This window comes from Colossoma macropomum, unplaced genomic scaffold (genome assembly GCF_904425465.1).
Source record: "Colossoma macropomum unplaced genomic scaffold, Colossoma_macropomum, whole genome shotgun sequence".
NCBI lineage: Eukaryota > Metazoa > Chordata > Actinopteri > Characiformes > Serrasalmidae > Colossoma > Colossoma macropomum.
The window spans coordinates 2,749,693-2,775,828 of record NW_023494800.1 but is presented as its reverse complement, the minus strand read 5'-3'; the positions used below and the strand labels follow the sequence as shown (position 1 = coordinate 2,775,828).

The window sequence follows — 26,136 nt, the reverse complement described above, 5'->3', positions numbered from 1 at the left end:
AACCTGTTCATCCCTCCGCAACAACTTTAGCGCCACTTCCACTTCACCTCCAGAGGGGCGCTCGGCTCTGACCACAGCTCCTGATCTCACACAGTCCAAACTCACACAGGGATATAAAAGTGTTTAATGATGATTTTCGGTAATATTATTATCATTGTTGGTAATATTATTATGATTTTGCCCTCGGTTGTGACTGAGAATGAAGACAGTGTGGGTCTGTTCTCCCCCCCAGCTCAGCGGAGTTGGTTCGCTCCAGCCAGCGGAAGTGTCCTCGCAGTTTTTTAGTGCTTTTGGTGGGGAAGTTGCTGCGGGTTGGTGGGGCAGAAGCGGAGGGGCAGCAGGGCGCCTAGAGGGGCAAAACACTCCCGAACATGAGGAGGAAGGAGAAGAGGCTGCTGCAGCTGGCCGGGCTGCTGATCGCAGCGCTGCTTTTCCTGCCGAATGTGGGTTTATGGTCGCTGTATCGAGACAGAGTGTTTGAAAACTCGCCTGCGTCGCTGGACGATCACAGCGTCCGCGGTCAGGTGAGCAGCTCCGCCACGGTCTCCGCTCCGACTCCGCTGTTACTCTGTTGCGCTGCTGTTGCGATTCGCTGAGGGCAGTAACGCGGTAGTGACGGCGCCATGTAACGGTTTATATAACTAACTTCCACTGTTAACATCCTCAGATCTGCGCTGTACACTGCTCACATTCTCATACATCCGCACCGTCCACTGTCTCTCACCGTCCACTGTCTCTCACCGTCCACTGTGTCTCACTGTTCTGTCCTCATCACTTACTGCTGCGCTCGGGCCTAGTCCGCTTACTCGGGGTGTTTTAGTCCGGTGTCTGCTGTAGGAGTTAGTGGTTCCTGCTCTAGTTAGTGTGTGTGGTTCCTGATGCAGCTACAAGTTTCTCTCGTGTGTTCCTGCTGTAGTTGGTGTGGTTCCTACTTTGTGTAGTATGGTTCCTGCTATAGTTAGTATGGTTCCTGCTATAGTTAGTATGGCTCTTGTTATAATTAATATGGTTCCTGCTGTAGTTAGTGTGGTTCCTACTTTGTGTAGTATGGTTCCTGCTATAGTTAGTATGGTTCCTGCTCTATCTAGTATGGCTCTTGTTATAATTAATATGGTTCCTGCTGTAGTTAGTGTGGTTCCTACTTTGTGTAGTATGGTTCCTGCTGTAGTTAGTGTGGTTCCTACTTTGTGTAGTATGGTTCCTGCTGTAGTTAGTATGGTTCCTGCTGTAGTTAGTGTGGTTCCTACTTTGTGTAGTATGGTTCCTGCTGTAGTTAGTGTGGTTCCTACTCTGTCTAATACAGTTCCTGCTGTAGTTAGTGTGGTTCCTACTTTGTGTAGTATGGTTCCTGCTGTAGTTAGTGTGGTTCCTACTCTGTCTAATACAGTTCCTGCTGTAGTTAGTGTGGTTCCTACTTTGTGTAGTATGGTTCCTGCTGTAGTTAGTATGGTTCCTGCTGTAGTTAGTATGGTTTCTGCTGTAGTTAGTGTGGTTCCTACTTTGTGTAGTATGGTTCCTGCTATAGTTAGTATGGTTCCTGCTGTAGTTAGTGTGGTTCCTACTCTGTCTAATACAGTTCCTGCTGTAGTTAGTGTGGTTCCTACTTTGTGTAGTATGGTTCCTGCTGTAGTTAGTGTGGTTCCTACTTTGTGTAGTATGGTTCCTGCTGTAGTTAGTATGGTTCCTGCTGTAGTTAGTATGGTTCCTGCTGTAGTTAGTGTGGTTCCTACTTTGTGTAGTATGGTTCCTGCTATAGTTAGTATGGTTCCTGCTGTAGTTAGTGTGGTTCCTACTCTGTCTAATACAGTTCCTGCTGTAGTTAGTGTGGTTCCTACTTTGTGTAGTATGGTTCCTGCTGTAGTTAGTGTGGTTCCTACTCTGTCTAATACAGTTCCTGCTGTAGTTAGTGTGGTTCCTACTTTGTGTAGTATGGTTCCTGTTGTAGTTAGTATGGTTCCTGCTGTAGTTAGTATGGTTTCTGCTGTAGTTAGTGTGGTTCCTACTTTGTGTAGTATGGTTCCTGCTATAGTTAGTATGGTTCCTGCTGTAGTTAGTGTGGTTCCTACTCTGTCTAATACAGTTCCTGCTGTAGTTAGTGTGGTTCCTACTTTGTGTAGTATGGTTCCTGCTGTAGTTAGTGTGGTTCCTATTTTGTGTAGTATGGTTCCTGCTGTAGTTAGTATGGTTCCTGCTGTAGTTAGTATGGTTCCTGCTGTAGTTAGTGTGGTTCCTACTTTGTGTAGTATGGTTCCTGCTATAGTTAGTATGGTTCCTGCTGTAGTTAGTGTGGTTCCTACTCTGTCTAATACAGTTCCTGCTGTAGTTAGTGTGGTTCCTACTTTGTGTAGTATGGTTCCTGCTATAGTTAGTATGGTTCCTGCTCTATCTAGTATGGTTCTTGTTATAATTAATATGGTTCCTGCTGTAGTTAGTGTGGTTCCTACTTTGTGTAGTATGGTTCCTGCTGTAGTTAGTGTGGTTCCTGCTGTAGTTAGTATGGTTCCTGCTGTAGTTAGTATGGTTCCTGCTGTAGTTAGTGGGGTTCCTACTTTGTGTAGTATGGTTCCTGCTATAGTTAGTATGGTTCCTGCTGTAGTTAGTGGGGTTCCTACTTTGTGTAGTATGGTTCCTGCTATAGTTAGTATGGTTCCTGGTCTATCTAGTATGGTTCTTGTTGTAATCAGTATGGTTCCTGGTGAAATTAATGTGGTTCCTGCTCTGTCTAATATGGTGGTTGTTATAGTTAATGTGGTTCCTACTATACTTAGGGTGGTTCCTGCTGTAGTTAGTGTGGTTCTTACTCTGTCTAGTCTGGATCCTTTTTAGTTAGCATGGTTCCTCCTGTACCTAAGGAGATTCTCTAGAGTTCTTTAGTAAGGGCAGTGGTTATATATAGAAGATAGGCAGTGGTTATGTTTAGAACAATGACGGCTCAAAGAACCATTTGAATGTAGTTAGTGGTTCCTGCTGTACTTAGTACTGATTCTGCTGTAGTTAGTATTGATTCTGCTGTAGTTAGTATTGATTCTGCTGTACTTAGTACTGATTCTGCTGTAGTTAGTATTGATTCTGCTGTAGTTAGTATTGATTCTGCTGTAGTGAGTATTGATTCTGCTGTAGTTAGTATTGATTCTGCTGTAGTTAATACTGATTCTGCTGTAGTTAGTACTGATTCTGCTGTAGTTAGTACTGATTCTTCTGTAGTGAGTATTGATTCTGCTGTAGTTAATACTGATTCTGCTGTACTTAGTACTGATTCTGCTGTAGTTAGTACTGATTCTGCTGTACTTAGTACTGATTCTGCTGTAGTGAGTATTGATTCTGCTGTAGTTAGTATTGATTCTGCTGTAGTTAGTACTGATTCTGCTGTAGTTAGTACTGATTCTGCTGTAGTTAATACTGATTCTGCTGTACTTAGTACTGATTCTTCTGTAGTGAGTATTGATTCTGCTGTAGTTGGTATTGATTCTGCTGTAGTTAATACTGATTCTGCTGTACTTAGTACTGATTCTGCTGTACTTAGTACTGATTCTGCTGTAGTGAGTATTGATTCTGCTGTAGTTAATACTGATTCTGCTGTACTTAGTACTGATTCTGCTGTAGTGAGTATTGATTGTGCTGTAGTTAGTACTGATTCTGCTGTAGTTAGTACTGATTCTGCTGTAGTTAGAGGTTTCTGCTGTAGTTAGAGGTTTCTGCTGTAGTTAGTACTAATTCTGCAGTAGTTAGAGGTTTCTGCTGTAGTTAGTACTAATTCTGCAGTAGTTAGAGGTTTCTGCTGTAGTTAGTATTAATTTTGCTGTAGTTATTACTAATCATTCTGTAGTTAGTATTGATTCTGCTGTAGTTAATATTGATTCTGCTGCAGTTAGTATTGATTCTGCTGCAGTTAGTATTGATTCTGCTGCAGTTAGTATTGATTCTGCTGTAGTTAGTGGTCCCTGTTTTCCTCTTGTAGTTAGTATAATTTCTACCGTAGTTACTGGAACTGTGTGGTTATTATGGTTCCTGCTGTAGTAAATGGTTCAGGCTGTTGTCAGTGGTTCCTGCTCTATCTAGTACGGTTTCTCTTTGAGTGTTGTTTTTCAGTGTTATGGTTTTGTACAGTATATTAATGTGTTGTGCTGTAGTTAGTTTGGTTACTTATGCGTTACATTCATTATGTTTAGTTGATGCTCTCACTTCACTTTTTGGCCCTTGTTTTTTTAGGAGTGCTGCTCACTAACACTTTGAGGTCCAGTAAACCCAGAACCACAAAGTTCTGCTTGATTGCTGGGGTAAAAGCTCTCAGAACCATCATTGAATTTACTGGACTCTGTGGATTTGTTTACTGCGCCGTTTACATGTTTACATTTACATGCAGTCGTATGCAAAAGTTTGAGCGGCCCTGGTCAAATAACATGCTGAGGATGAGGAAGAGAAGTAGAAGGAACTTCCATCCATATAGTTCAGTTCGGTTCAGAGGAGTCAGAATGGGGGGTGCTTGTGGGCATAAACGGGTTCTGCTGTAGGGTTCTCGAAGTGTTGGTGCTGGAGTGTGGAGCGGTTTCAGTTAGTACTGATTCTGCTGTACTTAGTACTGATTCTGCTGTACTTAGTATTGATTCTTCTGTAGTGAGTATTGATTCTGCTGTAGTTGGTATTGATTCTGCTGTAGTTAATACTGATTCTGCTGTACTTAGTACTGATTCTGCTGTACTTAGTACTGATTCTGCTGTAGTGAGTATTGATTCTGCTGTAGTTAATACTGATTCTGCTGTACTTAGTACTGATTCTGCTGTAGTGAGTATTGATTGTGCTGTAGTTAGTACTGATTCTGCTGTAGTTGGTATTGATTGTGCTGTAGTTAGTACTGATTCTGCTGTAGTTAGTACTGATTCTGCTGTAGTTAGTACGGATTCTGCAGTAGTTAGAGGTTTCTGCAGTAGTTAGAGGTTTCTGCTGTAGTTAGAGGTTTCTGCTGTAGTTAGTACTAATTCTGCAGTAGTTAGTACTAATTTTGCTGTAGTTATTACTAATCATTCTGTAGTTAGTATTGATTCTGCTGTAGTTAATATTGATTCTGCTGCAGTTAGTATTGATTCTGCTGTAGTTAGTGGTCCCTGTTTTCCTCTTGTAGTTAGTATAATTTCTACCGTAGTTACTGGAACTGTGTGGTTATTATGGTTCCTGCTGTAGTAAATGGTTCAGGCTGTTGTCAGTGGTTCCTGCTCTATCTAGTACGGTTTCTCTTTGAGTGTTGTTTTTCAGTGTTATGGTTTTGTACAGTATATTAATGTGTTGTGCTGTAGTTAGTATGGTTGCTTATGCGTTACATTCATTATGTTTAGTTGATGCTCTCACTTCACTTTTTGGCCCTTGTTTTTTTAGGAGTGCTGCTCACTAACACTTTGAGGTCCAGTAAACCCAGAACCACAAAGTTCTGCTTGATTGCTGGGGTAAAAGCTCTCAGAACCATCATTGAATTTACTGGACTCTGTGGATTTGTTTACTGCGCCGTTTACAGGTTTACATTTACATGCAGTCGTATGCAAAAGTTTGAGCGGCCCTGGTCAAATAACATGCTGAGGATGAGGAAAAGAAGTAGAAGGAACTTCCATCCATATAGTTCAGTTCGGTTCAGAGGAGTCAGAATGGGGGGGTGCTTGTGGGCATAAACGGGTTCTGCTGTAGGGTTCTCGAAGTGTTGGTGCTGGAGTGTGGAGCGGTTTCAGTGTTTGGGCAATCAGAGCGAGGTTTAAGCTTCTAACCCCTCAGAGGAGGTTCGTTTTGGAGGTTTCTGAAGCACCACCTCCTTGTTTCTACGCTCATTGTCCATTTTATCAGCTCCACTTACTATATAGGTGCACTTTGTAGTTCTACAGTTACAGACTGTAGTCCATCTGTTTCTCTGATACTTTGTTAGCCCCTTTTACCCTGTTCTTCAGTGGTCAGGACCCCCATGGACCCTCACAGAGCAGATACTATTTGGGTGGTGGATCATTCTCAGCACCGCAGTAACACTGACGTGGTGGTGGTGTGTTAGTGTGTGTTGTGCTGGTACGAGTGGATCAGACACAGCAGTGCTGCCGGAGTTTTTAAACACTGTGTCCACTCACTGTCCACTCTATTAGACACTCCTGCCTTGTCAGTCCACCTTGTAGATGTAAAGTCAGAGACGATAGCTCATCTGCTGCTGCACAGTTTGTGTTGGGCATTCTGTAGTCCTTCATCAGTGGTCACAGGACGCTGCCCACAGGACACAGTTGGCTGGATGTTTTTGGTTGGTGGACTATTCTCAGTCCAGCAGTGACACTGAGGTGTTTAAAAACTCCAGCAGCACTGCTGTGTCTGATCCACTCGTACCAGCGCAACACACACTAACACACCACCACCACGTCAGTGTTACTGCAGTGCTGAGAATGATCCACCACCCAAATAGTACCTGCTCTGTGAGGGTCCATGGGGGTCCTGACCACTGAAGAACAGGGTAAAAGGGGGCTAACAAAGTATGCAGAGAAACAGATGGACTACAGTCTGTAACTGTAGAACTACAAAGTGCACCTATATAGTAAGTGGAGCTGATAAAATGGACAATGAGTGTAGAAACAAGGAGGTGGTCAGAATGTTATGCCTGATCGGTGTATTTTATATTTTCCACTTTATTAAATTCAGGCAATAAATATAAATTGTGCACTAAAATTTAATGCCTCTTAGAAAATCAACATAACATGTAATTTGACTGGTGTGTTCACAAATCTGCTTATGACTGTATATAAACATAAACAATGCAATTTTTCCGAACTGTTCTGTAATGGTGTTCTCTTACACCCGACATGGTTTCTGACACTATGTACTGGATTTTGCAGTTACTGGTAGGTGACTAGGTCACTAAGTGGATGAAACCGGTTACATCATGTCAGTTAATTAACAGCTATTACAAAATACTGGAACTGGATTCATTGTCCAAATCTCTGTACTGTTAGGTTTCTTTCGGTAGAATAGTTCTCCTCCTTTTTGTTGCTTTTCATTAAATTATTTCAATAATTACAGCAACTTATGCAAAAAAAATCTTGTATATTTAGGCAAAAAGTAAAAACAATGTTTTTTGTAAAAGCAAGATGTCAAACATAGCAGAGTCAAATTAGAACGTTTGTGTTGAATCCTGCTGGCATCATACTCACTGTTCTGTGGCTCTGCTTAGGACTTTTATTTTGGCTTACTTTTAAGCGGCATTAGCCAAAAAAAAAGCCATTTTTCATTTTTTGACATAATTCAAAAAAAGCAGTTGCCCTTTATGTTGTGTCAATGATGTGTTCATGATCAATGGACCAAAAGAAATGGTCCAAAATACTTGGGGGAAAAAAATTCTCCATTGACTTACATTAAAAGTTAAGAATGTTTTTCCTTCTTCTGTGAAGTTATATTTTGAAGATACAAAGTTGTGTTCTGACAGCAACAGCATACTTATTTTTAGTGATACAGTGCTTTGAATTATTATTTTTGGCTATTAATAAAAAAAAAAAGTAAAAGTACATAATAAACACCAACCTCCACCTGACTAATGACAATATCAGATATCTGCCGAGAATTCCCATATTAGAGCCCCCCAACTCCCTACACTCACAGTACCACAGTAAAGTGTTTAAATATTCATTAAACACAAAACAGGCCTGTATGAGTTTATAAGCAGATATATTTTATTGTGCTGTAGCTGCTCAGTTAACTAATTCCTAAAGTCACAGTCTGAATTTAGGTGGTCAAAGACTGTTATTGGTATAATTTGATCGTTATCTGATTATCCACATTACTGAGATCCTGTGAGGCTGAACCCAGAGATCAAAGCGATAGTTTGGTGAAAGATCTAACATATCCAGTTTCACACATTTCAAATGTAGCCGATCAGGAAAGACTTCTTTGGTGTCTGAGGTTTTAGCACTGCAGCTATGAGGCTAATGTAAACAATAATTTACATGGGTGTATTTGTAAATGGGTGGAGCTAAACTGCTGTAGGCTGAATGGGTGGGGCTAAACCGCTGTAGGCTGAATGGGTGGGGCTAAACCGCTGTAGGCTGAATGGGTGGGGCTAAACAGCTGTAGCCAAAATGGGCGGTGCTAAACTACAATTGATCGACTACAATTGGCGAAGCAGGAGGAGAAACATGGTAAATCTGAACTACCGCTTTAAAGGCCCAGCTACAGCCACTGGTGGATGGAAATAGAGGTTTATTTGTTTGTTGACAGGCTGCTGGTGTTGTAAAGCGTTTCCTGTCCTCAGGAGCCAGACAAGGAGAGTGTTCTCTACTGCTGGCTGTGTCCCAGGCTGAGTGTTTGATTGAATGGGGGGGGCAATGTGTGTGAACACTGTGCAGTGTTGCACGAAGAAGCCAAATGAAAGGCAGGTGCAGAACCCGTGAATCGTTCACACACAAATGAAATATTTCTCTCTTTATGCAGAAAATGTGTTTGAATATCAGTAACCTTTATAATTTTACTGAATTTGCACCTAAAAACAGGGGGCAGTTCACACCGAGTTCAGATCCGCCTCATTTACAGACCATCAGTTTAAATGGAGGGCTCTTCTCCTGCTCGTTAACTGATCAAACATGCCATCATGTAAGACCCTTTTGAAGTTTTAGAAGGGAATTTGACAAATTTTTCCAAATTCCTTCATGACCCAAGTTCCAGCTGCAGCACTAGGATCAGTTGTGACAGGTAACCTGTTAGATGTTTCATCCTAGGGCTGAACGATTTGGGGGAAAATATCACATTTTTCCAACTATTGTTGCGACTGTGATTTAAATTTAGATTATTTTCTATAAATTGAGGTTCAGACCCATTTTTTTTTACCAAGAAGACCAGAATATTCCCTTTTTCTGACCTGAGGACTGACCTCTTAATGTAATGTGCCACAGTGCCGGTAAGTTGTGGTTGTGATGTCACAACAGATGGAGGTTTGGTTGTCTCTGATTGGTCTAACTCTACAGGCAACAACTCGTAACTGTTATTAGGTTAAATTTCTCCTCTTAAAACTGTTGTAATAATGTTTTTGGTAATGTTGGCTGTAGTTTGAAGTTGAAGCTCTTTTGATTTGAAAATTGCATTTTCTTAAATTGCGATTTTGATATAAAAATGATCTTTCAGCCCTATTTCATCCTCTAATTAAAGATAACATCATATGCTTTTGTTATGGACTCAGGTCCACAAGATTGAGGGCCACACCGAAAACCTCTCACTTTTAACACCATTGCATAATAACCCAGATTAAATGACGGGTTGGCGCTTTGGAGAAATACACCGATCAGGCATAACATTCTGATCCACCACCCAAATAGTACCTGCTCTGTGAGGGTCCATGGGGGTCCTGACCACTGAAGAACAGGGTAAAAGGGGGCTAACAAAGTATCAGAGAAACAGATGGACTACAGTCTGTAACTGCAGAACTACAAAGTGCACCTATATAGTAAGTGGAGCTGATAAAATGGACAATGAGTGTAGAAACAAGGAGGTGGTCAGAATGTTATGCCTGATCGTTCAAGGTATTAACGTCATTGGTGACATTATAGAAGGCAGAAGAATTCAAACTATAGATCAAATTGTAGTTAAATATAATAATGAAAGTAACTTTTATTCTATCACCAGATTCACAGTTTTATAAGTAAGAACCTGAGAATGTTCCTGCATGGTTTTGTTGTATCCCCAACTGAGAAAACACAGAGATCTCAATACATTCCGGTCAGCATGACAACGGTTTCATAAGGCACTGCTATACTGACATACCGATAATACAAATGAGGTAAAAGCCCTTTGGGAGGCTGACCTTGGTGTTAGAATTCATGATGATGAATGAAAGGATGTATATATAATATCCCATGTACTGGCGTGTAACTCAGCCTGGAAAATGAAGTTCAAAATACTGCATTGATTACATATTTCACCAGTTTAAAGACACAGGATCTCTAATAATGAATGTAATGAATGTAAACAGTCTGAAGGAACCCTTATCCACTGTTTTTGGATGTTTATAGAGATAAAGACTTTCTGCTCGAAGATTATAAGAGATAATATTTAACTGGTCTTTACGACTGGGTTCTTAAAGGGGACTTCCACCGATTTTTAAACATTTCTGTATAAGTCAGTCATTGAGATGTAAAATGATTCATTGTAGAGAAACTTGCCAACCTAGATGTCTTTACAGTGGTGGTGATAGGAACCAGGAGTCACAATGTGTACAACGCAAAAATATTGCCATTTTATTTATTTTCCAAAACGACCAGTGAACATACACGTATATTCTGATTTTTTTTTTTTTAATATATATGTGCTGTTGATGATGGTAAAATAGTGGTGAATCTGGAAAAATAAACTTTGTTTGGGGGCTGTTTTGCCTCACAATGCCCAGCATGTACCTCTCCACCATGAATAGCTTTTGAAAGTATATATTTTACTTAGTATATAAGAAGTTTAGTAAAACAACAACCTTAATAACCAAATTCCTTGTTTATTAAAAACACTGGGAGCGTCCTGCTTGTGGTTTTAATACGAGGCTGAAATTGTTTTCCTATTCACCAGCTTCTTGTTCGAATTTTCCCGTTCCACCTTAAACAATGGTGTGACAGAAACATGTCGCTGCTGTTGGAACAAAACCATTTTTCAGTTTTTGACATAATTTGAAAATACCTGTTGACTTACATTAAAAGTAAAGTATGTTTTTCCTTCTTCTGCAAAGTTAATATTTTGGAGAAATGAATCAAACGAGTCAAATGAGTACTGTCTCGTTTCAAAACGAGTCAAATGAGTACTGTCCCGTTTCAAAACGAGTCAAATGAGTACTGTCCCGTTTCAAAACGAGTCAAATGAGTACTGTCTCATTTCAAAACGAGTCAAATGAGTACTGTCCCGTTTCAAAATGAGTCAAATGAGTACTGTCCCGTTTCAAAATGAGTCAAATGAGTACTGTCCCGTTTCAGTATCGATATGTGCCGATATATCAGTTTTTTTATTAACACTACACGCTTGAAAAGGAGGTTCTTTAGGGGTTCTTTAGTAAAGAAAATGGTTCTGTATAGAACTATGAATCGAGTCAAGTCAAAGTTTATTTATGTAGCGCTTTTTACAACAGGTGTTGTCACAAAGCAGCTTTACAGAAAAATCCAGGTCCAAGTCTCCATGAGCGTCGCCAATGGCGACAGTGGCAGGAAAAACTCCCTAAGAAACCTTGAGAGGAATCAAGACTCAAAAGAGGAACCCATCCTCCTCTGGTCAACACCGGATAGGAAACAGCATTAATATAAAATATTAAAATACAAAACAGGGAAAAACAGGCGGAGCAATGATTAATTAGATAGTTTGAGTTTATGCAGCAGCTGAAGGGTCAGTTCATGCAGGTAAGGTTTGCACAGCGAGAAGCTCCATGGTGGTCAAACTGGTCCAGAAGGCAGGCGAGCAGTGGGCACCTGATCAAGGAAGAAGACGCAACAGCATCAGACGCACAGGATGGGCAGCTGTTCAACTCGGCAAAGAAGGGAAAACACACAGTCAGTTCTGTAAAGAGTGACTGATCACAGTTTACAGGGTTAACAGAGCAGCAGAGACTCCGGCAGGTCTAGTTATTACAGCCTCACTAAGAGGGAGAGACAGAAGGTAACAGAGACCTGAGAGCTCAACAAACTTGAGTGAACGCGTGAGGCAGCGGGACGACAGCACCAACACTCCCAGTTCACCATAATACTCTGAACACTCAAAGAACCCTTTTTCAGATTGATGGAGAACGTGTTTTATAAGGTTCTGTATGTAACCTTTTTGAAAAGGGCTCTATATAGCACCAAAAAGTGTTCTTATATTGTTACAGGCTTGACACTCAAAAAGGTTCTATATAGAACCATCTGTAGCACATTCTCCATCTATCTAAAGAACCATTGAATGATGCAAAGTGTTCTTTGAGTGATCATGGTTCTATATAGAACCATTTTCTTCACTAAAGAGTGTTGTCTGCTGCTGTAAAAGATAAACCTTATGCATTTTTTAATTTGCCGTGTAGCCCTGCTCAGGAACCGGTCTCCTTTACTGTTGTTGTTTGTGTCAGTTATATGCAAATAAACAAACAAATAAACAGCACTGTTTCAGCGAGATGACCGCAGTGGATGTGTTTGTACTGAGAGCACAGTGGATGAAGCCCCTGAGACACCAACACCCCGTGTTATATAAAACACATCTGCTCCACAGCTCAGCAACCGCGTTGTGTTTACAACAACAACAACAAAAAAGGAGGTTCATCAAGAGTTTCTGACCATAAATTTGGGCTTTCACTGATCTAACTGACAGTTTGGGTTGTTCTTCACAAACATCACATATTTTAAAGTGTTTAAAGAGGAAATTCTGTACAATTAAATGGTTAAGATGTAAACAGAGTCGTTCAGAGTGGTTTGGTGTGAAACGCTCCGTTCCAGAGTCAGAATTGTTCACAGTGGTGGTGATAGGAACCAGGCGTCCACCTCTAAAAGCTCCCTCACAGAAAGTTACTACATGAAATGGTTATGAATTCACTGCCTGATGACTGAGACACTGTTTTATGATAGTTTTGAGATTTTCCACTGTTTTACCGTCATCAACGTTCCATATAAAACTCAGACTCATGTAGGTTCACTGGTGGTTTTGCTTCTCCACAATGAATCATTTCACAATAAACCCCTCTGAATGACTTTGTACATCTCAACCGCTCAATTATGCAGAATTTTGGAAAATGAAAGGTTCCTAACAAAAACACTGACATTCAGAACCTTTTCTGTTCTTTAAACTGTATGTTTGGAGCAGCTCCTCCTGTTTCTGAGGGGCTGCTGGTAGATACAGAGCAGTTTATACAGGTAAACTGTGACGTGCTCAACACTTCCATCTATTCAGATTCCATCCATTTCACATTTTCTAACTGCTTAAACTCCAGTTGTCCTGCCTACCAGCTAAACAGGTCAACTCTAAAAACCAAAAAGGTTCTACCTCCAAAGTCAAACTCCAACTTGGTTCTGTAAGGTTCTGTCTGTGAGCCAATCAGCACTTCGAATATGCACAAGATCGCCAGTCAGGCTCTGCTTCGTCATGTCACGAGCTGCTCAGTGACTACAGGAAAAGGAGCACAGGAGTCAAAAGAACAGCCAGTCAGGAAAACAGTCGGCTCAACGTCATGTTCAGCTAGCTTAGCATGAACGAAACGTTCTGAAATAGCCAGCCTAGCTAATGCTCTACATCACTGAATGGTTCTGGAAATAGCCTAGCTAGTGTTCTACATCACTGAATGGTTCTGGAAATATCCTAGCTAATGCTCTACATCACTGAATGGTTCTGGAAATAGCCTAGCTAATGTTCTACATCACTGAATGGTTCTGAAAATAGCCGAGCTAATGTTCTACATCAGTGAATGGTTCTGAAAATAGCCTAGCTAATGTTCTACAACACTGAATGGTTCTGAAAATAGCCTAGCTAATGTTCTACATCACTGAATGGTTCTGGAAATAGCCTAGCTAATGTTCTACATCAGTGAATGGTTCTGGAAATAGCCTAGCTAATGTTCTACATCAGTGAATGGTTCTGAAGAAAGACTAGCTAATACTGTACATTAGTGAATGGTTCTGGAAGTAGCATAGAAAATGTTCTATATCAGTAGATGGTTCTTAACACGGCCTACCTAATGTTCTACACTAGAGATGGATTCTTGAAACAGCCTACCTAATACTCTATATCAGTAGATTGTTCTGGAAATAGCTTAGTTAATGATCTACATCAGTAACAGATTCTGGAAATCGCCTAGCTAATGTTCCATACCAGTGAATGGTTCTTGAATTAGCCTAGCTCAGGTGTGCACAACTCCATTCCTGAACAACTGGTTTTACCTGTTCAAACATGATTTGACTGATCTGTCAATTGCTGGGTTTAGTGGGTGTGTTTGAGTAGAAAAACTACCAAACTGTTCTGAGTGATTGATTGTTTTTTTTAATTAGCTAGTGCTCAGTTCCTGAGTACATGTTCCCTGGAATTATGCAGCTGGCATTTACTGAGGTCTGTTGAATTTGAAGGGAGCAAAATTTAGTTTCAAACTTGTCTGTAGTGAAATATTGCTTATTTTAAGTTCCTGTATGCTCACTGAGTGGTTCTGGAAATAGCCTAGCTAATGTTCTACATCAGTGAATGGTTCTTGTATTAGCCTGACTAATGCTCTACATCAGTGAATGGTTCTTGTATTAGCCTGACTAATGCTCTACATCAGTAGATGGTTCTTGTATTAGCCTAGCTAATGCTCTACATCAGTAGATGGTTCTTGTATTAGCCTAGCTAATGCTCTACATCAATAGATGGTTCTTGTATTAGCCTGACTAATGCTCTACATCAGTAGATGGTTCTTGTATTAGCCTAGCTAATGCTCTACATCAGTAGATGGTTCTTGTATTAGCCTAGCTAATGCTCTACATCAGTAGATGGTTCTTGTATTAGCCTAGCTAATGCTTTACATCAGTGAATGGTTCTTGTATTAGCCTAGCTAATGCTCTACATCAGTAGATGGTTCTTGTATTAGCCTAGCTAATGCTCTACATCAGTAGATGGTTCTTGTATTAGCCTAGCTAATGCTCTACATCAGTAGATGGTTCTTGTATTAGCCTAGCTAATGCTCTACATCAGTAGATGGTTCTTGTATTAGCCTAGCTAATGCTCTACATCAGTGAATGGTTCTTGTATTAGCCTAGCTAATGCTCTACATCAGTGAATGGTTCTTGTATTAGCCTAGCTAATGCTCTACATGTTGTTTTTTGTATTTGGAGGGAGAAACATTTAGTTTTGGAGTGATCTGCGGTGAAATGTTGCTAAATTAAAGTTCCTGTATGCTCAGAAAAGGGTGTAATGTTCAGTTAAACAAGCCTGTGTTGTTATAAAACAGTGTATTTCATGCTGTGATATCAAACTGCACATTTACTTTTGGTTCAGGTCAGTCATCAGTCAAAACTAGTGGATGTTTCAGGATGTGAAGCCACCTGAGACGGTTATGTATGTTATTATTCGGTTGTATAAGCCGACGGATGTGTGTTGAGGATTTGTCCTCAGTGTTTTTGGTATTTGAATGCTGAATGAAGTCAGTCTGATATAAAGCAGTGAAAGCTGTTGGTCTGTCAGCGTAAAGCACCTCAGTGCCACTGTAATCTGCTGTTGGAGAGATTAGAGATGGACAAAAGCTGGACGGAATTGAGGTTAGAAAACGAGGCTGTGTGTAAGCTCTAAATCCCCCCAGGCACATGCGCTTCCGTGGGGAAATCTGCTCCAGCCTCCGGCTTCCTGCGCCCAGATTTCTGACTTTAACAGCGTTTTAATAGGCCACTGTCAGGACTTTATGACTTTAGCTGCCATTAGATTGAGGTGGATCAGCACTGAGGTGGAATCTTCAGTTATACACACACACACACACACACACACACACATACATACATACATACATATATGTATATATATATATATATATATATATATATATATATGTATGTGTATGTGTATGTGTGTGTGTGTGTGTGTGTGTGTGTGTATATATATATATATATATATATATATATATATATATATATATATATAAAATAATGTATATGTGTGCGTGTGTGTGTGCGTGTGTATATGTGTGTGTGCGTGCATGTCATTTGTAATTTTGATCATCATTCTCACTGTCTGTGAAACATCATGCCCTCTTTGAATGGGGGGAGATGTAGCCCCGATAGCCGTGTAGACGACCCTGCCTGAGATTCTCCTTCAACAATACCGACAGACAGTTTCCTCCGAGTCCGTCTGGCTCTTTATTCGAGATAAACATGGTTTCCTGCTCAGCCGTTTCAGCCGGTTCTTATACTAATAACAGGCTGGTGCTGATGTGCAGGAGAGACAGGGAGACTGAGTGTTTCTTTATGGGTGAATCGATATGAAAGTAGAACTCCACCAACTCACCGCCCCTCATTTAACATGAGGAGGTGCTGCTTCCCTCTGCAAAGCCTTTGGCCACAATATTGCGACCTTTCCTGGTATTAATGCCACTTTAATGTTGTAATTCTACGACTTTATTCTCAAAATATTATGACTTTACTCACGAAATATTATGACTTCATTCTTGAAATATTACGACTTTTTTCTCGAAATACTACGACTTTACTCTTGAAATATTACGACTTTATTCTCGAGATATTACAACTTTATTCTCAAAATAATTCGACTTTTTTTCTCTAAATATTACAACTTTATTCTCTAAGTCTGCTATTTTAATTTTTATTAACAATGACCCTAAAACACCATCGTAGAGCACCTATTTATACATTTTATAAATGTTTATATATCTGCAGATGAATATGCGATATCAGTCCCAGATCAGTCCATCCTAATGTTTCCAGTGGAGTTTTGATTTGTCAGTTCTGTTTTGTGCAGTTTGCAGTGTGAAAAAGTGGTGTTTACCTGCTAATGGATCTCAGCCAGACAGATCAGCGCAGTAAAAAGGAGCAGGAACTGAGAAGCATTAGAGGAGATTTTCACTATTTGTTGCTGGTAGCAATCAGGTGGATTAGGCCATTAAACGAGTGCATTAAAGTTAATGAAGAAACACTCAAGCTCCCCCACGCCAGCACTGCCTTTAGCCCCGTTTAAGCTCCAACGCTGCTTCATTGTTCTTCCACAGGAAAGACGTTTAATGCTAATGCTGCACATCCACTTGTGCTTTTTCTCGCCGCATATTCCCGGAATCATACGGAAGGTGAAGATATCTGGGGCAGTAAACAATCTGATATGCTGTTTGCTGTCGCACAGAGTCTCACAATCAGACTAAAATACAGACTTTCTATGAATTTATAACTTTCAGAATGCATCAGTTTGTCTTCCATCTGAAGCCATGTAAGCTACACTCTTAAAAAAAGAGGGGTTCTTTGGTAAAGACAGTGGTTCTGTATAGAACCATGAACACTCAAAGAACAATTTACATGTTTAAATTGTTCTTTGCGGGGTGAAATAGTTCTTCAGATTGATGGAGAATGTGTTATATACACCGATCAGGCATAACATTATGACCATCTCCTTGTTTCTACACTCATTGTCCATTTTATCAGCTCCACTTACTATATAGGTGCACTTTGTAGTTCTACAGTTACAGACTGTAGTCCATCTGTTTCTCTGCATACTTTGTTAGCCCCCTTTTACCCTGTTCTTCAGTGGTCAGGACCCCCGTGGACCCTCACAGAGCAGATACTATTTGGGTGGTGGATCATTCTCAGCACTGCAGTAACACTGACGTGGTGGTGGTGTGTTAGTGTGTGTTGTGCTGGTACGAGTGGATCAGACACAGCAGTGCTGCTGGAATTTTTAAACACTGTGTCCACTCACTGTCCACTCTATTAGACACTCCTACCTTGTCAGTCCACCTTGTAGATGTAAAGTCAGAGACGATAGCTCATCTGCTGCTGCACAGTTTGTGTTGGTCATCCTCTAGTCCTTCATCAGTGGTCACAGGACGCTGTTTTTGGTTGGAGTCCAGCAGTGACACTGAGGTGTTTAAAAACTCCAGCAGCACTGCTGAGTCTGATCCACTCAGACCAGTGGAGCTGATAAAATGGACAATGAGCGTAGAAACAAGGAGGTGGTAATGATGTTAGGCCTGAATGGTGTATGGCTCTATATAGAACCTTTTTTAAAATGGTTCTGTATAGCAACGAAAAGGGATTTGGTGACATATTGAACCATATACAAAACATTCTTTATCAGTCTGAAGAACCATTTCACCATGCAAAAAACCGTTTAATCATGCAAATGGTTCTTTCAGTGTCTATGCTTCTGTGTTGAACCATGTCTTTACCAAAGGATGCTTGAGGAACCATCTTTTTTAGGAGTGTCCTTCTAAAAGAACATCTTCAGTCCAGATCTTCACTGTCAACACAGTGAAGATTTTTTTTTTTTTGGTTATGCGGTTCCTGTTTCAGGGTGCAGGTGTTGATGTAATTCTGATGTAAATTAAATTGTAAATTTTTGCAATTTTTAGTTTTTGACATAATTTGAAAGTGTCTGTTGTTTTTTAGATTGTATATAAATTTCATGGTGAATGGACCAAAAGAAACGACCCAGAATTACTCTGAAAAAAGTCTGGTTCCATTGACTTACATTAACAGAAAATGTTTTTTCCTTCTCACTTATAATTGTGGAGATACGAGGTTTTGTTTCGACAGCAGTGGTTATGGTTCTATATAGAACCTTTTTGAAAAAGGTTCAAAATAGCACCAAAATGGGTTTTTCTATTGTTACAGACTTGACATCGTAACAGTAGAAGAACACTGTTTGGTGCTATATAGAATTATTTTCAAAAAGGTTCTATATAGAACCATCTACATCAGTGTCCATAGATCTGTATAGAACCATTTTCTTTACTGAAGAACCCTTGAAGAACCATCATTTTTAAGAGTGTATATTTGGACTAATGAGGCAAAGTTGGTAAGTTTGCTTTAACTCCGCTGTTTGTTCAGCTCTGCGTGTCTCTCTCACGTCTGCAGCCGAAGCTCAAAATCTTCTTAAATTCTCAGACTTGTTTCTGAAGGTCTTGCTGAGGCTACGGAGCATCAGGCTCGTTTGAAATATCATCTCCCTGCGTGCTGAAATTTTAATCAAAAGGAAATGGGGCGGCATAATCTCCACTGCTTTAAGAGAGTTCGGCCGGGTGGACTCGGCGAGAGTGTCTCCCGGTGACGTTTTCAGACTTTCTAACTGGATTCCGTTCGTGAATTCCTGCAGGAGCTCAACTCTGCAGGCAGAAATGCCGAGAATACTGTGGAGCTCTGTGTGACTGTGTTTACAGTCGTGTGCAGAAGTTTGAACACCCACGGTAAAACGATTTGTTGATTTAAAATTCGAACGTACATCGGCACATCCACACGAAACGGACTTAAATATCAGAATCAGAATCAGGCTTTATTGGCCAGGTTTGCTTACACATACTAGGACTTTGGTTTTGGTTACAGGAGCTCACAGTGCACAGTATCAGACATATTACATGTACTAAATAAAATAAAGTAAAATAAAAAGGAATAAAATAAGATAAAACATGCATTCCTGCCATCACTCACACACATACACACAGTCATACCTGTCATATTGTCATATCGTCGCTGTTCAAAGAAAAACAAGTATCTCCAAAATGGTAACTTTACAGGAGACGGCAAAAACGCCCCTAACTTTAAATGTAAGTTAATGTAAGGAGATTTTATTCGTATTGATTTCGGGGCGTTTCTGTTGGTCCAATCATCATGAAATTTTTACACAATGGAAAGGAGAACTGCCGAGTTCGAATGACGTAGAAAAATAAAAACCACCAAAAATAGAGATGCATGTTTTTTTAGGACAGTGACGATATGGTGTTTTTCTGCTAATGTTAGAGCACATTTTATATTTGTTTTAACATATTAGAAAAAACAAACATAAGATGTGCCATAACTGTTACACAGGCCGCATTTTATGTTTATTAATTTTTTTTCTTTTTATTAATTCAGTTAAATTCAGTACATACATGCATACATCTTCTAAACCGCTTATCCTTCTGGGTTGCGGTGGGGTGCTGGAGCCTATCCCAGCTGTCATTGGGCGGAAGGCAGGATACACCCTGGACAGGTCGCCAGTCCATCGCAGGGCAGACAGGGGCGGCACGGTGGCGCAGTGGGTAGCGCTGTCGCCTCACAACAAAAATGGCCTGGGTTCGATTCCCGGCCGGTGACCAGGGTCATTTCTGTGTGGAGTTTGCCTGTTCTCCCCGTGTCTGCATGGGTTTCCTCCGGGTACTCCGGTTTCCTCCCACAGTCCAAAAACATGCAGTCAGGCCGATTGGACGTGCTAAATTGCCCCTAGGTGTGAGTGTGTGTGTGTGACTGTGTATGTTAAATTCAGTAAATAAATTAAATTAACTGTGCATTTAAACATAGTTTGACCGGGGCGCCCAAACTTTTGCATGGCAGCATATTATCTAAGACTGAGAGTTAGCACTAATAGCTAACATTAACTTAAAAAGCTAGCTCTGTGATGGGCTGCAGTTCCTCGAGTCCATCCCTGTTGGCAGGGTCTGTGTTATTTACAGTGAGGCTGCTAGTAGGAGGGCGTGATGTTCGCTCTGTTAGGTCATCTTTCATTTGGCTGTTTGGACTTTATAGCACAGCTGAGCTTGTGCCTGTAATTAAAGCAGTAGTTTGGTAAATGGTCAGTCTAGACGGGTTTGGTGCTGATAGATGTTTGTGGCCGTTTAACCTGCTGAAGGACTTCATTCGACTACTGTACTAAACCCTTCTGTAAATCATGGTCTGTTTTCATGTAGGTCTGGGTTTAGTGTGAATGTCCTCATTGCTGTGTGAAGATCTGCCAGTGGTTTGATTGCACTGATGCAACAAACAAAAACAAATCATAAAATCGCTCCTAGATGAACGTGTTTTTGACCGAGTTGTGCATGCATGCCGTTGTTGTGCGTGTTTGGCAGTGGGGGAGTTAATCAGCGGAGGAATTACAGAATTTTTCCGGCAGTATAATCTAATGACAGCATTGACTGGCCTGCTGGCCTTGAAATTCATCTCACACTGAGCGGAGGGAGCAGCGTTTACTCAGAGGGACGACAAATATTCCGTGTTTGCTCAGAAGCGTGATGAACTCCAGGCTTTAGTGACACACACTCGTTTACTCACACACTCGTTTATTCTAATGAACTGCTGACCTACATCCTCACAGCTGAGAGGCCCATCAGAAGTTTGGGGATGTCTTGCCTTTCTGAAAGTTTTCTTTGTCGTTTTTCAATATCTGACCATATTAAAGTGACAGCTCCTTTGGGATTAAAGCCAATGGCCACGCCCACTTTCTCCTCTTATTGTGATGTCAGCGCTCATCAGCAATGTCTTTCAGATGTTTAAAGGGCCAATATCCTACATTTTGCTTGTATGTTTTCGCTGAGGTCCAACATTTGTACAGTTTGTGTGCCAGTTAATTTGTGCATGACCGTTTTCCAACCTCGCCTTATCCCCTAGAGCAGGTGTCGGTGACATGCGGGTCTTTTACTGCCCGTTTACAGTAAACAATTAGAACAAGGAGCTGGTGAATGAGATGCACCTTCAGCCTCGTAAAATGTTTTACAAAACATTAGTTTTTAGATGTTTTATAAGAAACTGTTCTACTTTTGAAGAATAGTTTCCTGCCAGAGATGCGAGAAAAGCGGCTACAGCTGAGCTAAAGCTTAAAGCAGAGCAGAGTAAGTCTGCGTTTTTGTTTATTTTGTGTTTTTAGTCTATAATAGCACATCAGCACATACTGAGAAATATATACAGCCAAGATGGTAAAATGGACATAAAGTGTTGTGGCTCCAAAGGTGGTTTGATTTTTGTTGAAAGGACAAAATGGCTCTTCTTAACATTTGGGCTGGGACCCCTGCCCTGCCCTGCCCTGCCCTGCCCTGCCCTGCCCTGCCCTGCCCTGCCCTGCCCTGCCCTGCCCTGCCCTGCCCTGTTTGTTATTGTGCATTTAAAGGTGTAGTGTGTAAGATGCAGTGGCATCTTGTGGTGAGGTTGCAGATTGCAACCAACTGAATCCCCCTCCCTCACCCCTCCCTTTCCAAGCATGTAGTAGAACCTACGGTGGCTGTTCGGTTTTCTGCCGTCACCCATCCCCATTTAATTTTGCTTTTCATGTTTTTGCTTCTTTGTCGGTGAGGATTCACCCTCCGTCGCTTTTTCTTGTGGTAAATAACAACTTCGATCCTCCATTTGTCAAAATTTTTTGCGTTCTCAAATTTTTCACAGCACAAAAGGGTCAGCCAGCACTGGCAGCAACCACTGATTCTTCTTTTTTCTATGTCTTCCGGCGTGAAAGGCGCCCTCTAGAGCCAGTGTTTGGTTTGTCCATTCTGGGCTACTGTAGAATCATGTCGGCGCAACATCGCAACCTCTGTTGGAAGAGGAGCCACTCCCTATGTAGATGTGAAGGGCTCATTCTGAGCAAAGGAAAACACAACGATTCGTAGTTACAGGTCATTATTCACTGATGAAAACATGGTTTTGTTTACTATCTTCCATTTCTGCTAATAGATCTACCTAAATTTTACACACTGCACCTTTAATTCTGATATATGTTAATGAACTCTGTTCTGATTGGCTGCCTTATAAGCAGTCTAGGCAGAAGTACTCTTATAACCAGGGCAGTCATGATGGTGAACTGTTAACTGTTCTATGAATAATTGCAATTAACAATTTAATCATCTTTTCTTGTTTACTGAATGCAGCCGTTAAAGTAACAAGCCTAAAGGGGCCAAATTGGCTAATTAGTTACCAGGTATTTACCAGGTAGCTAAAACTGGTTGTATTGTCTAAATAATATGCAACGCTGTTGTACACACACTCAAACAAACGTCTGTAGTTTGGCAGAATCATGTGTTGAGGCAAGTTATTTTGTGTCTTTGGAGTGTAAATATAACAACAAAATTCATTCTGCCAGCATACGTGCAAAAAAATTAGAATTAGCTGTATAGCTAACAAGCAGATATTACCTGCGCTGTCCCCTAAACAGGTCAGAGCACCAAGTCAGAAGACCCGCAGTGTGTTTCAGTGAATACATTTACTGCTTTCTTTTATATCCGTTTATTTGCCTCAGTCCAGCACAGGTGCACATTTCAGGTTTTTGCTTGTTGTGGTTAATATGATTGTGAAATCTAATGACTGTTGCAATCAGATAAAATAATTGTGATCACATAAAAAAAATTACGTTTCAAATAATGGTTAGACAACCATGTATCAGTCATGAAAGGCCCGTTTTATAACTTCAGTATGAGTGGGCGGGGCTAAACTGCTGTAGGCTGAATATGTTGATGTATGTAATGCATTGTTTTTTGTGACATCGCAAACACAGTGATTTACAAACAGCCTGCTTTTCTAGCATAGTTTCTATTTGTGGACTGGAGGGTCATTTGAAACATGAACGTTGTTTATAGGCACTTTTATTTAGAAAAAAAAGCAAGGGAAGTTCAAATTTGTGTAATACTGGCCCTTTAACCACCTTTTGGCCAAAAGAGTTTCAGTATGAGTTTAACAGCAGTTTAGAGAAGAAAACTGTCAAATCATTATTTGGAGAAAACCTGCTCTTCATATTGTGGAAGATATTTTGATGACCTTTGATGAAGCATCAGCACACAGCTGATTTATGGTCAGTAAAACCTTTATAGGGACTTTTCGTTTTTGCACTTTATTAAAAAGTAACGTTGAGACAAATTTTAAAAGAAAGCAAAGTGTCCCCAAACTTTTGACGAGCACGGTATCTGTCATACTGGAGCTCTGAAGCTGTGTGGTTTAGGGCAGAGTGGTCAGCGTGCAGCAGCTGCAGTTTGAGTTTCCTTAATTTAATTCTCCCTAATGAGCGTCGCCAAGGGAGACAGTGTCAGGAGGAACTCCTCAGGAGCATGTAGGAGAACCGCCGAGAGGAACCCAGATTCTAAAGGAGAAACTCCCCAAGCTACAGCAGTTTAGCTCCACCCATTCAGCAGTTTAGCTCCACCCATACAGCCTACAGCAGTTTAGCCCTGCCCATGCAGCCTACAGCAGTTTAGCCCCGCCCATCCAGCCTACAGCGGTTTAGCCCCGCCCATTCAGCCTACAGCCGTTTAGCCCCGCCCATGCAGCCTACAGCCGTTTAGCCCCGCCCATTCAGCCTAAAGCAGTTTAGCTCCACCCATTCAGCCCACAGCAGTGTAGCCCTGCCCATTCCACCTACGGCCATTTAGCCCAGCCCATTCAGCCTAAAGCAGTTTAGCTCCACCCATTCAGCCCACAGCAGTGTAGCCCTGCCCATTCCACCTACGGCCATTTAGCCCAGCCCATTCAGCCTACAGCAGTTTAGCTCCACCATTCAGCTACAGCAGTTTAGCCCCACCCATTCAGCCCACAGCAGTTTAGCCCCACCCATTCAGTTTACAGCAGTTTAGCCCCACCCATTCAGCTTACAGCAGTTTAGCCCCGCCCATTCCACCTACGCCCATTTAGCCCCGCCCCTTCAGCCTACGGCCATTTAGCCTCACCCATTCAGCCTACAGCAGTTTAGCCCCACCCATTTAGCCTACAGCAGTTTAGCCCCACCCATTTAGCCTACAGCAGTTAAAGGCCCAGTAAAAAGAACAACCTGATTAGTTCTAGGGGATAAAGAGAGGTTGGAAAATGGTCATAAAAAAATATTTTTTTGTATTTTTTTGGTACACAAAACCAAAATCATGATAATTGCACCTCAGGGTGAAAAAAAAAATCCAAAAACATGTTGAATATGGGCTCTTTAATGACTGTCATAGCCCTACTGATTGTTACTGCATGAACAAAGGGTGTTTTTTAGGCTGCATTCATTTAATTCTAATTTCTCAGGCAGTTTTTCTCATTATTCCTTCATAATGTTGTATGGATTAAAGATTGTAAACAGTCACAGTTGGATTTATTCTCTCGGGCTCTGAAATGTGAGAAATGCCGCAGCTGCACGTGTGAAATGTCCCTCAGGCTGAGAGACGCCGATCTGAGCTCAGGTGTTCAGCCGCTGAATGAAACTCACACCAGCTAGTAGCTAATGCTAATGGGTCATGCTTTCAGCCAAAAACAAAACATTTCCGCCACTACGGCTGCCAGATGTCCTCTAACAGAAGCTTCAGACTTTCATTTAAAGTGATAAAAAAGGGAAAAATTGGAATTTACCCAATTTGTGCAACTCTTACACCAGAGTGTTGATCAGCAGTTCCTCTTATCCCAAATGTATCAGCCAGTGTTTGTTCTCTGAGGCTTAGAAGCTAACTAATTAGCAACTTAGCTAACTTACAAGTAGGGCTGGGCGATAAAACGATAATGATAAGTATCGCGATATAACTTTCCTCGATAGAACTTGAAGAAATGTTCGATAAATGTTCGATATAATACACCGTTCTCACACTTCCACGTTCTAGTGACAGCCCTGGTGGCGTTTTCTACTGCAAGGAATGCGGCACTACTCTGCTGTCGCCAGGAGAGGGCGCACTTCCGAGTCCTTCGACATGATTAGAGAGGGAGGGGGCGGCGGCGAGTAAAAGTCGCCAAATATACTTTAGCAACGTCTGAAAGGTGGATCTGGGTGGACCGGCGATCTGCTCTCCTGTGACCGAGTCTGAGTGCCGAGGTCAGTGGCGTAACTGTACTGTCCTACAGTGAACTCACCTCTTTCCTAACATCCTAACAGCTTTAGCAGCGTTAAATCACGTCTGCTCCTCACAACTACAGCACTGTTACAGCGCTCAGTCATATTTTAGTATTAGTGCATTCACAAGCAGTGAAAGTGAAAGAAAGAAGTGAGTTCATGTAAATTACAGCCCTGATTTAAACGATAGTAAACTGAGGAAGCTGTGAGGCGTTGGAGAGCGGGAGAGCGCTGTCTTTCCAGGCTAGCTGTTTTTAGCAGCTGGCTAACTTGGAGCAGCTCTGTCACTCACACAGCACAGCGAATTGATGATACTGTAGATCAAACAAGACACAAAAGCACCGATTTCAGTTTAAACAGACCTAAAAGTCGGACTCTGTTTGTCTGGTGTTGATATATTGCAGTTCACCCCTCAAACTACTATAGAGAAGCCCAGTCGTCTGCTAGCTGCTGTCTGAATACTGAGATATGCTCTGATGTGGATGTGGTGGAGTGACGGCAGTAAGGCGGTGTGATCATCACTGACCTACTGAGTCAGCTAATGTTTGCTGTTCGAACTAAGGTGACGTTGTTGAGAAACTGTTGTTGGCCGCTTGTTCAGCATATGTAAAGGGATAGCCGAGCGCTCGTCACCAGACAGATAAAATAATCTTTCCTTTCTTAATTTATGACTTTTATATAAACTGCAGCTGTGCGTTTTCAGCTGGTAAAAACAGCTGATCAGAAACTTTCTCCCACTCTCCCATGACAGATTTGTGAAATGTTCCACTGTTTGGTGAGTGTTTATCATGTTCTGACCATAAAGGATAGTTTAAAACAGCAACTGACCACTCAGCCTTCAAACTTGAAAGAAATAACGATTTGACATTTACGCGATATGTATCGATATCGAACGATATGAATTTTGTTTATCGTGATAACATTGTAGGCCATATCGCCCAGCTCTACTTATAA

The 26,136-nt window shown here is 41.2% G+C and overlaps 1 protein-coding gene across 1 annotated transcript in view; it reads left to right on the top strand.

Moving 5' to 3' along the window:
• The first annotated feature begins 371 nt into the window (after positions 1-371).
• Positions 372-26,136, top strand: part of galnt10 (UDP-N-acetyl-alpha-D-galactosamine:polypeptide N-acetylgalactosaminyltransferase 10 (GalNAc-T10)) — an 81,048-nt gene continuing 55,283 nt past the window's right edge. The window contains exon 1 of the mRNA XM_036588360.1: positions 372-524. Coding sequence (XP_036444253.1) covers positions 372-524 — 153 coding nt within the window. The remainder of the gene's footprint in view (positions 525-26,136) is intronic.